Here is a 12,219-nt window from a genome sequence, read left to right as displayed (position 1 = left end):
TCTTCAAGTCCTTGAAAGGTTGTCGCAGAGAGGAAGGCCAGGATCTCTTCTTGATCATCCCAGAATGCAGGACACGGAATAATGGGCTCAAGTTCCAGGAATCCAGATTCCGGCTGAACATCAGGAAAAACTTCCTGACTGTTAGAGCAATACGGCAATTGAACCAATTACCCAGGGAGGTGGTGGGGTCTCCCACACTGGAGGCTTTCAAGACGAGGCTGGGCAGCCATCTGTCGGGGATGCTCTGACTTGGATTCCTGCACTGAGCAGGGGGTGGACTCGATGGTCTTGTAGGCCCCTTCCAACCCTACTATTCTATGATTCTATGAAAAGCCTGAAGGGCCAAAACCAATATGATCATAAATATGTGATTCCATTTAACACAGCCTTCCTCAACCTGGTGCCCTCTTGATGTCTTGGATTACAGTGCCCATCTTTTCCAGTCAGGAGGTGGCAGCTGAGTGATGGGCATTGCAGTCCAGGACATCTGAAGGGCACCAGGTTCAGGAAGGCTGATTTGACATGACTGTTTTTGCCCTTTAACAATAACAGCTGTGGGGCAGAGGGAGAAGCAGGGTCAGGACATGGGCACCCTTTCTCCATGTGCTGCAGTCTAGCCAAAGATTGCCCCTGAAGCTGCTGTTAGCCTCTGGAGTGAAGCTGCCGCCAGAACAAATAGCAGTGTGGGGTGGGATTTGGGGCAGAAGTGGTTAAACACACCCTTCCCTACCACTGCTGCTCCAGTCACAGTCAAGCCCTCCACAGCTGCTTCAAGGTGAAAAAAGAGGAAATGTGAGGAGATTTCAATCACAGATCGCCCACATCATGTCTTGATTCAGCCCTGATTTTACCCCTGTGCAAATGCACCTGGGAGTTTAAAAAAGGATAAAAACCCAGATACTGACATAACAGCTCCAAACTCAAGGGGTTTTCCATATGGAGAGAACCTTAGGGTGGCCATGTGTACTACTTGATGGAGGACAGTCCTCTTTTGGGGGGGCTTTGATGTCAAAGTTCAATTTAAAGATCAAGAACCATATTAAGAAGCGAGGGCCAGGATCCTGGAGTTGTCTATCAACACATGGACAACAAACTGAGCAGGCACACAGGTCACCTGGTCATAGTCTTCCCACTATGCTGAGATGCATGGTGCTGCTGTTTAAATTATTGTCATTATTTCTAAATTTGCATCGAAAGATATACAGTCAGGGCCAGAAATATTGGAACAAGGATAACTCTTTTGGAAGCTGGCCTCTGTACACCACCACATTGAAGTTGAAAGGAAACACACCCAGATGGGAGTGAAATCAGGACTTTCAGCTGTAATTCAAGGGGGTTGACAAAAGTGGGGCACTAATCATTCAGGAAGTACAGCCAGTGGCATACACACATACCCATCGTTGGTGGCTCATAAGTAATGGAACAAACCAACATCATTTCAAACTGAAGGATCGCCTTTAATACCTGGATGAAAATCCCTTGCAGTCAATGACTGCCTGAAGTCTGGAACCCATGGACATGACCAAATGCTGAGTTTCCTCCCACAAGATGCTTTGCCAGGCCTTTACTGTAGTTGCCTTCAGCTGCTGCTTGTTTGTGGGCCTTTCTGCCTTCAGTCTTGTCTTCAGGAAGTGAAAAGCATGCTCTATGGGGCTGAGATCAGGTGACTGACTTGGCCATTGAAGAGCATCCCACTTCTTTGCCTGGAGAAGTGGGTAGCTTTTGCTGTATGTTTTTGGGTCATTATCCATCTGCAATATGAAGCAGTGCCCTCTGTATTTACACTCCTAAAGCCATCTCTTGACAGTGACATGCCTACCTCCTCAAGAGCGTTCTTGACCTGGCTAGATGTTGTGAAAGGGTTCCTCTTCACCATAAGCAGAATTCTGCGGTCATCCACTTGAGTTGTCTTTTGTGGTCTTCCAGGCCTTTTGCTGTTGCTAAGCTTGCCAGTTAAGTCCTTCTTTTTCAGGATGTTCCAAACTGTTGTGTTGGCCACTCCCAATGTTTCTGCTATCTCTCCGATGGGTTTATTTTGTTTCCTCAGCCTAATGATGGCCTCCTTCACTCGCATGGACACCTATTTGGACCTCATGCTGGGAGTTCCAGTGAACAGCTACCAAATGCAATGTAACACTCAGAACCACCTCCAGGCCTTTTATCTGCTTGATTCGTCATGGGGTGCCCAGGAAACAGGCCACACACCTGGCCATGCAGCTGCTTGTCAGCCATTCGTTCCATTACTTATGAGCCACCAGTGATGGGTGTGTGTGTATGCCACTGGCTGTCCTTCCTGAATGGTTAGTGCCCCACTTTTGTCACACCCCTTGAATTACAGCTGGAAGCCCTGACTTCGCTCCCATCTGGGTGTGTTTCCTTTCAACTTCAATGTGGTGGTGTACAGAGGCCAACTGCCGGAACAGTTATCCTTGTTCCAATATTTCTGGCCCTGACTGTAAATTACCACATGCCAATGTTTGCCCTCTTTTTTGGTGATGCATCTTCTTTCATTTGGCAATGCGTCAGTAGCCACCCAAGGGCACATTCATACATGCAGTGCCCTACCTGTGGAGTGAAGTGGTACGACCCAGGAAGGAAATAAGTGCCTGCTATCTCTGCATATGAGAATAGGATTTTAACCCTTGGCCACAAATTCACATATAGCTGCTTTACTTCAGAGTTACCACCTGGAGCATCAGACTGGCTGAAGATTTAAAAAAAAAAAAAAATTTCTGTCCAGTTCTCCTAGACAGTCTCCAGACAAGACAGCAGTGCCATACGGTGTTTGATTCTGCTGTTAGTGTCAGATTCAGTGAAGGCAATCCTGTATCAGTTTTTTCTGAAAATCGGAGAGAAGTCCCATTATTCCAGCAGCGTCCTCAGCCCAGCCCATTGCTTACTTACCTGCTGTATTTGTCATCATATTTGCAAATATAACTAAGATGAGCAGCGAAAGCTTCTACCGCCAGCGGGCAGGGGATCTCTCCACTTTTCCTCTTAATTATAACACCTATTTCAATAAAAATAAAAACACCATTTGTTGTCACTTGCAGCTAGCCGTCGTGATCTTGGTTAAAACACAGCGACCTGGTTTGCATGACACATCACCCCACAGCGGCTTCATTTACCCAAGGGGGCTGTTGCATTGTGCTGGGTGCCTTCGGGCACTATTTTTGCATGGCGCCCACAGGCATCCAGCTTGCCGTGTCTTGCCATGTTGTGCCAACCCAGGCGGCAGGGGTTGTTTGAGGGTTAGTCAACCTCAAATAACCCTAAAACGAGCCATATGCGATCAGACAAGTTCTCATCACTAGTCAAAGACTAAACCATACCACGCAAAGAACTTTCTAACTATGTGAGCAGTTCAGTCATGCCAGAGAGGCTGTAGATGGCGATGCAATGCCCATAAATTTATAGAGTAACTAACCTCTGTAGGACAGGGACTTGCATTTTTTTGTTTGTTATGCATCTCTGTACACTGATGGTACTAAATAAATACATTCAATTAAAGATAAAGTAGCTGTAGCATTGGGTTCAAAGTTTTCCGAAGGTCCTTCTCAGTCTCCAAAGAAATGGTTAAATACTTGTAGATAGGACCATATTAAAATTCCACAGGGATTCAAAGGATGTGTTACTTTTCAACGCAGGAACAACTGCTGTGAATATGCTTATCTTATACTGATATCTGCACTCATTAGCTGACCCAACTGAGTTCAGTCGGGCTTGCTCCCAGGTATATGCAGTGGAGGCTGGTGGCTCCGGTGTCAGTGGGGCAGTGACTCTGCTCTGGGTTTCAGTCAGAAGTCTAAAGGAACTATCCAAAGAGCAAGGTCAGAGTTCTGACTGGTTCTGACTGAAACATGGAGTGGATTCACCGCCCAACTGACATCACAGCCACCAGCCTCCTCTGGGTATATGTGTACAGGATGTACCCTAACAGGGGTGGGCAACCTGCAGCTCTAGGGCCACAATGGCCCTCAGCCTCATTTCTCATGGCTCTCTGCAGACTTTCAAAAGCCCTCTGCATGCAGTCAGTTCAGACATCTGGTGAGAGTGATCTGTCCCCTTCCTGGCAGCCTGCTGGGTGGGGAGGGAGAGGGAGAAAGAGAAAAAAGTGGGTGGCAGAAAGAAAGGGAAAAGGAGGCGGTAGAAAGAAGAAACGGGTGACTCTGGGCTCTGGTCCTGCCCACCACTGGCTTTGGCCTCATCCACCACAGACATGGGCCCCCCAACAGATTACGCACAAGAGAATGTGGCCCTCGGCAGAAAACAGGTTGCCCAGCCCATCTTACAATCCGTGGGACTTGGGCCGAACTACATGTGATGTGAAATGTGTCTTTACAATTAACATCTCTACATCTCTAACATATTTGCTTCTAATGTGCAGGTTTTGTTTTTAAAAGGAAAGAGCATCAGCTCGAGTATGTCTGAGAGATAATAAATGGGAACAGAGCAGGTATGGAGCAGGAATTCAACCCTTACCCCAACTGCTGCCTCCAATGACACTGGGGGGGGGGGGATTTCCTCCCAGTGCAAATGAGGAGGGTTTTTCCTCAGGATGCAGCACAAAAGGAAAAGTTTAATTCCACTCTCCATGACTGCTCTGATCCCAGCCTGCCCCCCAGGTGATACGATTTGCTTTTGTCAAAATTTTCATGCATTATACTTCTTCATTTGGAGTCAGGGTCCCACCCCCTACCTTGTAGCGCAAGACCAAGTCACGCAGTAGCATAGGCCACTCACCTTGTTGAACTGGAGAATAAGCATTGGTCAAAAACCGAAAATAGCCTTTATTGTACCAGCAGATCAAGGACGTGTTTCCTTTCATCTTTATCCTGTATTGTCCTCGAGACTGAGGAGCGTCCGAATTGCTTAGCATAGATGGAGGCAGGCCCGTGCAGTCACTTTTTCTTGCACTTAGCAACCCACAGCAGTAAATCTCTGCAAACGGAAGATGACAAAACATGTCTATTAGCAAACTACCTTGTGGTCCAGAGTGAAAAAGAACAGAATCATCTGCTGACCTACCAGACTGGAAGAAGCTAGCGTTGGCCATCCAATGACGTACAATTTTCAGAAGGAAATTCTTCTTTTCTCAATAAAACTTACCAGACAATACCGAAGTACAGAAGAACTGTCCGACTAATTGTCTACTGCGATGCATGGAATTGTAACATACTTTCAATGGAGAACACTAATTGGAAATGGGAACACCAAAGAAGGTGATCTCCTTAATTGTGCCATAATAGCATAAGACAAGCCCTGCTGGATGAAACCAAAGGCCTAGCCAGTCCGGCACTCAGCAGCCAGACAGATGCCTATGGCAAGCCCACACGCAGGACATGAATGCAGTTATGTTATGACAACAGGGTCCTCAATGTCTACAGCGTTAAAATCTGAAGCATTTAAAACATAGAGGTTATCCTAATCAGAATGAAGGATGAAGTACCAAGGACGGTAAGGTGAGCCAACAGATTTCTCCCCCTTTTTTAATACTTAAAATAATACATTTCCAAATACATTTTAATTTTCAAGGGCTAATATTTGAATTCATATCCATAACTCGACTCAGTTTTTATATTTATTACTTGCATTTACTGATGGTTACAGATAACCATACGCATAGCAGGTCTTTTTAGCAGCATAGCACTCTCCCATCCGATTTCCTTCAGCTCTGATAGAAACTTGAACTTAGCACTGGGTTACTGCTAGAACTGCTACTGGAACTCCTTCGAAGCTCTATAAGATTCACATTTTTGTTATGCCATTAAGAACTTAAGAAGAGCCATGCTGGATCAGACCAAGGGTCCTTAAAGTCCAGCATTCTGTTCACATTGTGGCCAACCAGCTACCCACGGGAAACCCACAAGCAGGACATGAGTGCAACAGCACCCTCCTGCCCATGTTCCCCAGCAATTGGTGTACATAGGCTTACTGCCTCTGGTACTAGAGGTAGCCTATAGCCATCAGGGCTAGCCTTTGATAGCCTTCTCCTCCATTAATTTGTCCAACCCCCTTTTAAAGCCATCCAAATTGGTGGCCATCAGTACATTCTGTAGTAGTGAATTCCATAGTTTAACTATGCGCTGTGTGGAGAAGTCCTTCCTTTTCTCTGTCCTGAATCTCCCACCAATCAGCTTCATGAGATGACTCATGGGTTCTTCATGGGTTCTTAAGGAATTAGGGAAAGAAATAGGATGGGAGGAGCATTTGGGGGAACTACTGAGTATGATCCAATGCCCCAGTACCAGCTTGGAATAGAAACCATGGTGGAAGACAGGTATCCAGTTGCTGTCAGTGTGGCTATCAGCCCAATCTTATGCATGTTTACTCAGAAGTATGCCCCACTGAATTCAGTTGGAGTTACTCCTAAGTAAGTATATATAGGTCTGATGCCCTAGTCTAGGGGTGAGGAACCTGTGGCACTCCAGATGCTGCTGGACTATAATTCCCATCACGCCTGGCCATTGACCATGCTGGCTGGGGCTGATGGGAATTGGAGTGCAACATCTGGGGGACACAGGTCCCCTATCCCTGCCCTATTTGGTCATTCCCCTTATGCCATTAACATCACAGGAAGAGCCTACACAAGTTTCCCTCTACACCCTACTTACACATGGACAACAGGGGGCATGGATGGCAGCACTGTGATGGGAGCCACGGGGCTGGCAGGTGCATGACCTGCAGGGTGTGGGCCCCCTCTAATCATAAGAGGAGAATGCCTGGGCTTTCGTCTATTGGTTTGTCAGTCATACCACAGTAAAAGTAGCCCCTAGGCCTATTGCAGAAATCCAGTTTTCTCCAATGGTATGAAATGTACACTACCTTGTTTACGAAGTGGGCCTTTAATTTAAAAGAGCAACCACAGTAAAGGTAAATGGTAATGAAACACCATTTTTCCCCCTTTAGTTCACAGAGGATTCATAAAAAGGAAAGCATCTTATGCAATATAATGAGAACCATACATAAACCACCTCTCTAATGTGAGAAAACAATGAAGCATCCCAGATTTATAACCTGGCAAACAGTGACTGTTTTAACAGCAGCAAGAAGTTTCATGCCTCCACTGAGCACATGAAACTGCCAAGAATTAAAAAGCAAAATCTGCGATTGAAACTCACCGTTGCTATGGCAGTGTGCAATAAAGATTAAATCCACCTGGATCGATTGTCTTGTTCTATTCCATGAAATCTGAACCACAAGGACCTTCTTGTGCTTGTGATGAAAACTTGACAGCAACAGCGCAAAAGTCAGCCTGGGCAGCAGAAGCAGAGGACTGATCTATAGACTTGATCACAGCCCAACTGGAAGCACAGTCACTCAGAAGCAAGTCCTATCGAGTTCAATGGGGCTTACTCTATGTAACTGTGTGCAGGATCATAGCCTTTGTCCTCTTACACTCCACCTGGGAAAGGAAAGGAGCAGAAGCCACCACTGTGACCGCTCCCCTGTCCCATCATTCTTTATCTTCAGCGGTTGTGGCTGTCTTGGCAAAGAAGCCATTACTCATTTGCTCTGGCAGCCAGCTGCCATCTTGAGAGACCCCACTGCCGGAGCAAACACCAAATGACATCTTTGCGAAAAGAGTCACAATGGTTAAGGACCAGATTTGGGGAGGGGGGACAGTGCAGTGGCGGCAGTTTCTTCAGTATAGTAGACAGAGGATAACCCACACTCAGTGGTTGAGTGTGTCTTGTTGTTGAATTGTGGCTTGTTGTTGTACCATGGCTTATCGTGTTGTCTGAACGCAGTGCGTTTTCCACAGGGTGGCTTGTTAACCATGCAGCGTGGCTTACGTTTCTTAGACAAGCTACCTTGAGAACCCATGGTTTGCTGTTAGGTTGTTCAGGGTGGTTGACAAGCCACCCTGTGGAAATTGCAGTACATTCAGACAACACGATAATCCAGCCTGTGGTACACCTGCTGTGTTCAGACAACATGATAACCCATGGTTCACCAACAACCCACAGTTCAACAACAACCCACACTCAACTACTGAATGTGGGCTGGTGTATTGTGTGAACCCAGCCAATGCTGAGCTAGATGGACCAATGGTGTGACTCAGTGTAAAGAAGTTCCTGTCAGCGGTAGATAACCTGGTGCCCGCCGGAAGTTTTGGTCTTTAAATACCTATACTCCCTGGTCATGCTGGCTGGGGCTGCTATGGAATGCAACTGAAATCTTTCTTGTTCTACCAGACAGTGGTGGAAGCTAGCAGAATGTCAGTGGCAGTTCAGGAGCAAGAAGCAACACTCCTGCATTTCAGTTGCACTTCATGTCCCCAGAGAAGCCGTCTCACCCAGAGTTTGGCCACTCTCCCCTAATTCAGTGATTGAATTAACATTCACTGTTTTCTCATTCTAAACTTCATAAAATGGAAAGTGCTCCAAGGTCAACACTGCACAGGAGCAGCCAGGTTAAGTGGTTGCAGCAAAAGCAAAGGAGCGCTTGTGCCACCTTAAAAGGCTGACAGTGGTAACTAACGTGGCGTGAGATGGTGTGGACTGGAGCTCCCCCCACAGGACCTCTGTTGTTCAAGCTCATTGTGTAGCCCGGCACAAACCTTGCTTCTCAAACTCCTCAAAGAGGTTCAGACTGGTGATGCTGGGGCCTGTGAAGATGATGTAGTTTTTCCCTGCGGCATTCTGGCAAAGGCTCTTGGCCACCATGCTGTGGAGCTGGGCTTTGTTCTTCAAAGCATCCAGACCTTCAGTCCCACTTCCTTCTTTCAGATGGACGTAGATCTTAACAGCCAAATGGGTGTGGGGTGGGTGTGGGGTGGGGAACAGGAGGAAGAAAAGTCAATGTATAAAAACGGCTAATGGTTACCCTCTTGCCCTCTTATTAGGAGACGAACCTAATAATTACCCAAGTGGCATTAACGCTAATCGATGCTAAGGCTTCTTGGTCCTTTTAAAACTTCTGCTGGAGATGAAACAAGAAATGCCATTCCATAGCTGAGTATACCAGCATCATTTGAAGAAATGTCATCCTTTGAGCAGGTCTGTTTTCAGAAACCATTAGAATTTTATCCATGGAAAAGCTACTGAGCTTGAAACGTGAAAGAGTTTGTTTCTGTTGTCTATATAATAATGCACCTTTTGCAGTTCTCTGCTATTGCTTTTGGACTATGATCAGAAACACAGCTGAAGTGCTTCATCTTGTTACAGGGCTTCAAAAGACATTTGTATTTCACTAAGGCTGCAATCCTATGCATGCTTAGACAGAAATAACTCCTACAACTCCCAGCATCCCCCAGCCAGCATAGCATAGGATTGCACCCTTATACATCTCAGTCATTGGACAGCCATATTCTCAGTGGCTGATTCCAGGCTCTAGAAATCCCTGCCAAGGGAGTTCAGTCTTCATTTCTGTTGTCCTTCTGTCGACAAGCAAATGCATTTGCATTCAGACAGGCTTTTGACTTTTAAGCTGGCTTGTTTGCTGAAATAGGTGTTAACTGGTGAGTGCTTTTCATTTATTTTCTTTTTTAATTGATGTGTTCTTAATTCTGCTTTTAATTAATTGTTTTTAGGGTTGAATTATAAATTCATATTTTATCTGTATCTAATTATATATAAGCCACCTTGAGCACTATTCATTAGTGGAAAGGCAGGATAAAAATTTAATAAATAAATACATATTTAGGATTGCAAAGAGCTGCTTTAGTTGGGGCTAGGGATGTAGGGACTGTGTAAAATCCAGTCTGTCTGTGTTTCACAGATTGTCAGGTGCCTTTTATTTGTCATCCCCCCATTGCCAGAACTGGATCTTCCCCCCCAAGTTTGTGCAAATGTGTATTTGCGCAATTATGCACATGCAAAAATGTGCCAATTCCCCTGAAATGTGCATTTTCACACTTTAGCCTATGAGGGAAATGTGCATTTTTGGCTGGGTTTTTTATTTTGCATATTTTTCTACGGATGAAACTTGTGCAGAATTCCCAAAGTTTAGAAAACTGGTCTAATCCGACCCAAATCTGTGGGTTGGATTCATGAAAATTCAAACACACTTGGTTCCATTGTGGATGTCTCCCACATCCCTAATTGGGGCACATCTCTTATTTTATCTTGTGTTTTAAGGATGCAACATCTCCCCAGAACAAAACTAAGATCTCTTCAGCCTCTCCTCCTTTCACACTCATACACACACACACACACACACACACACCCCGATCCATGTTCTTCTATAATTAGATGCAGCAACTCCACAATGGCCCTTGTATGTGGGGCTTTCCTGTGGCTTCCTTGATTCAACTTGGTTTTATGAGTATTGCTAAAGAGAAATCTTAAGATATACACTGATGAACCAACAGCAATTCACATTGCTTTCATATAGAAGCTTATGCTTTAAGAAGGAAAGTAGTAGACTGGGTTTGAATCAGGGAATCTGCTCTACATTGCATGGCACACCCAACCTGCAGACTGGGCCTGATTGAGTTTTATTTGACCAGAGGGCCATTCCAAGCCTCTACATTATTGTTTGGCATTCATGTTCTTTATGCTCTAACTCAGTGGTGGGGAACATGTGCCCCCCAGATGTTGTTGGACAGCAACTCCTATCAGCCCTAGCCAACAAAGCCAATGCTGAGAGGTTATGAGAGTTGTGGGCCAAAACATCTGGAGGGCCACAAATTCCTGATGTCAATGCAGCCATGTTGCCTGTACTTCTTTTTAGACTGACTCATGCATCATTTCCCTGGCATTAACCTGTCCTACACATAACAGCGGCCAGGAAAGCAGTACTGTCCTCAGTCATATTTCTAAACCCAATTTTCACAGACATTAGAGCTGTCTGTATAATAGTAGTAATTATCTATGCACAAATTGAAGTTTTGGCCCTGTGCTTGACAGGGAAGGTTTCCCACATGACCCTCATGAGTGGATATTCTTTAAGCCATGCCTTAATTAACACTTGGAACACATTTCTCTGATGTTCAAGGACAGCGATCAGTAAAGCTGCAGGTGTTATTTAGAAGAGTGACGCCAACTGAAAATGGGCTGGGGAGGAAGGAAATTGCTGGAGCCTCCTCCACTCATGAAATGTGGGCGATGCAACTGCTCCGGTTTCATTTGTACAAGATTTATATTTTCACAGATTTCTGCTTTAAGGAGACGTCTTTGTTAAATACAGATACCTCTGTCTATATGGTAGGGAACCAATGGTTCTCTGATGTGTCATGAGAAGAGACAGATGGCGAACCCTCCTGCAACTCTGCCCTTGAAAAGGAAATTCACCCCAGGCTTATATTTTGATCTCTCAAAGCAGAATAAGTAATCAGGTCAATCAGGTCTTAATGGCAGACCCAGTAAGTTTATTCATAACGTGAGGACAGCCAAAGTCATCCCAGTTCTAATGTCGCACCTTTCCAGTTCTGTGAAATTCTGACATTGTCCAACATCAGCTTACTCCAGGACTATAAAGAATTGAAATTTCATGCAAAAAGAGTGATGGGGAGAAGAGAGAGGGGAGGAAGGAAAGAAAGATGGGACAGTAGCCCCCCTCCCCTGCATGCACGCACGCAGCAGCCCAATGCCATTTTAGATGGTATCAATGTAAGACAATCTCAAGACTCTAGAAGCAAGACTTGGAACAAGACTTGAGAAGTTAGCATTACTAAGCACTGCTGACACCATAAAGAAAAGACTAGACTGGCTCATCGATCTCAGTTCCTCTTTCCATTTGGAAGCCGCCATTTGAGTGACAGGTCTGTGCAGCAGCCAGGGTGAGATGCTCTACTCCCACATCCCTACGTGGCTTAACTAAATTAGAAACACAAAGTGCCTATTAAACTGCATTGGGACTGCACCCACTTGGACAATTATTATTCTAGTGTCTCATTTGGAAATTAATTCCTCAGTACCAGGCCCTGCAGTTATTGATACATGATTGGTACAGTTTCAGAGAAGAGCTGCAAAGTTGATAGAAGTCAATCCCAAGAGGATAAGCTGAAGAAAATGGAATATGTTTAGCTTAGGTAAAATAAGATTAAGGGAGGGCAGTTACCAAATATTTAAAAGCATACCAAGCTAGAAAATGAATAGACAATTCTTCACCCTTGCCCACCAAGGAGAGGACAAGAAAAAATCATTTTACACACCAAGGGAGTAAGTTCCCCAACTGTAATAGCAACTCAGTGATGGAACACGCTGCTTTAAGCATCTGTAGCTCCTCTTCTGTTGGATGGTTTACAAGGTGGTTTGGACCCCGCAGATGCTT

The 12,219-nt window shown here is 45.2% G+C and overlaps 1 protein-coding gene across 1 annotated transcript in view; it reads right to left on the bottom strand.

The window, feature by feature from the left end:
* Positions 1 to 12,219, bottom strand: part of PGBD5 (piggyBac transposable element derived 5) — a 109,174-nt gene that overhangs the window by 12,169 nt on the left and 84,786 nt on the right. The window contains exons 4-6 of the mRNA XM_084828112.1: positions 8,564 to 8,744; positions 4,744 to 4,941; positions 2,905 to 3,010 (exon numbers count right to left, since the gene is read on the bottom strand). Coding sequence (XP_084684238.1) covers positions 2,905 to 3,010; positions 4,744 to 4,941; positions 8,564 to 8,744 — 485 coding nt within the window. The remainder of the gene's footprint in view (positions 1 to 2,904; positions 3,011 to 4,743; positions 4,942 to 8,563; positions 8,745 to 12,219) is intronic.

This window comes from Heloderma suspectum, chromosome 1 (genome assembly GCF_057233095.1).
Source record: "Heloderma suspectum isolate Gila_16-S chromosome 1, 16-S_ref, whole genome shotgun sequence".
In the NCBI taxonomy this organism is placed as follows: Eukaryota; Metazoa; Chordata; class Lepidosauria; order Squamata; family Helodermatidae; genus Heloderma; species Heloderma suspectum.
This window is presented reverse-complemented; position numbering and strand designations above follow the sequence as displayed.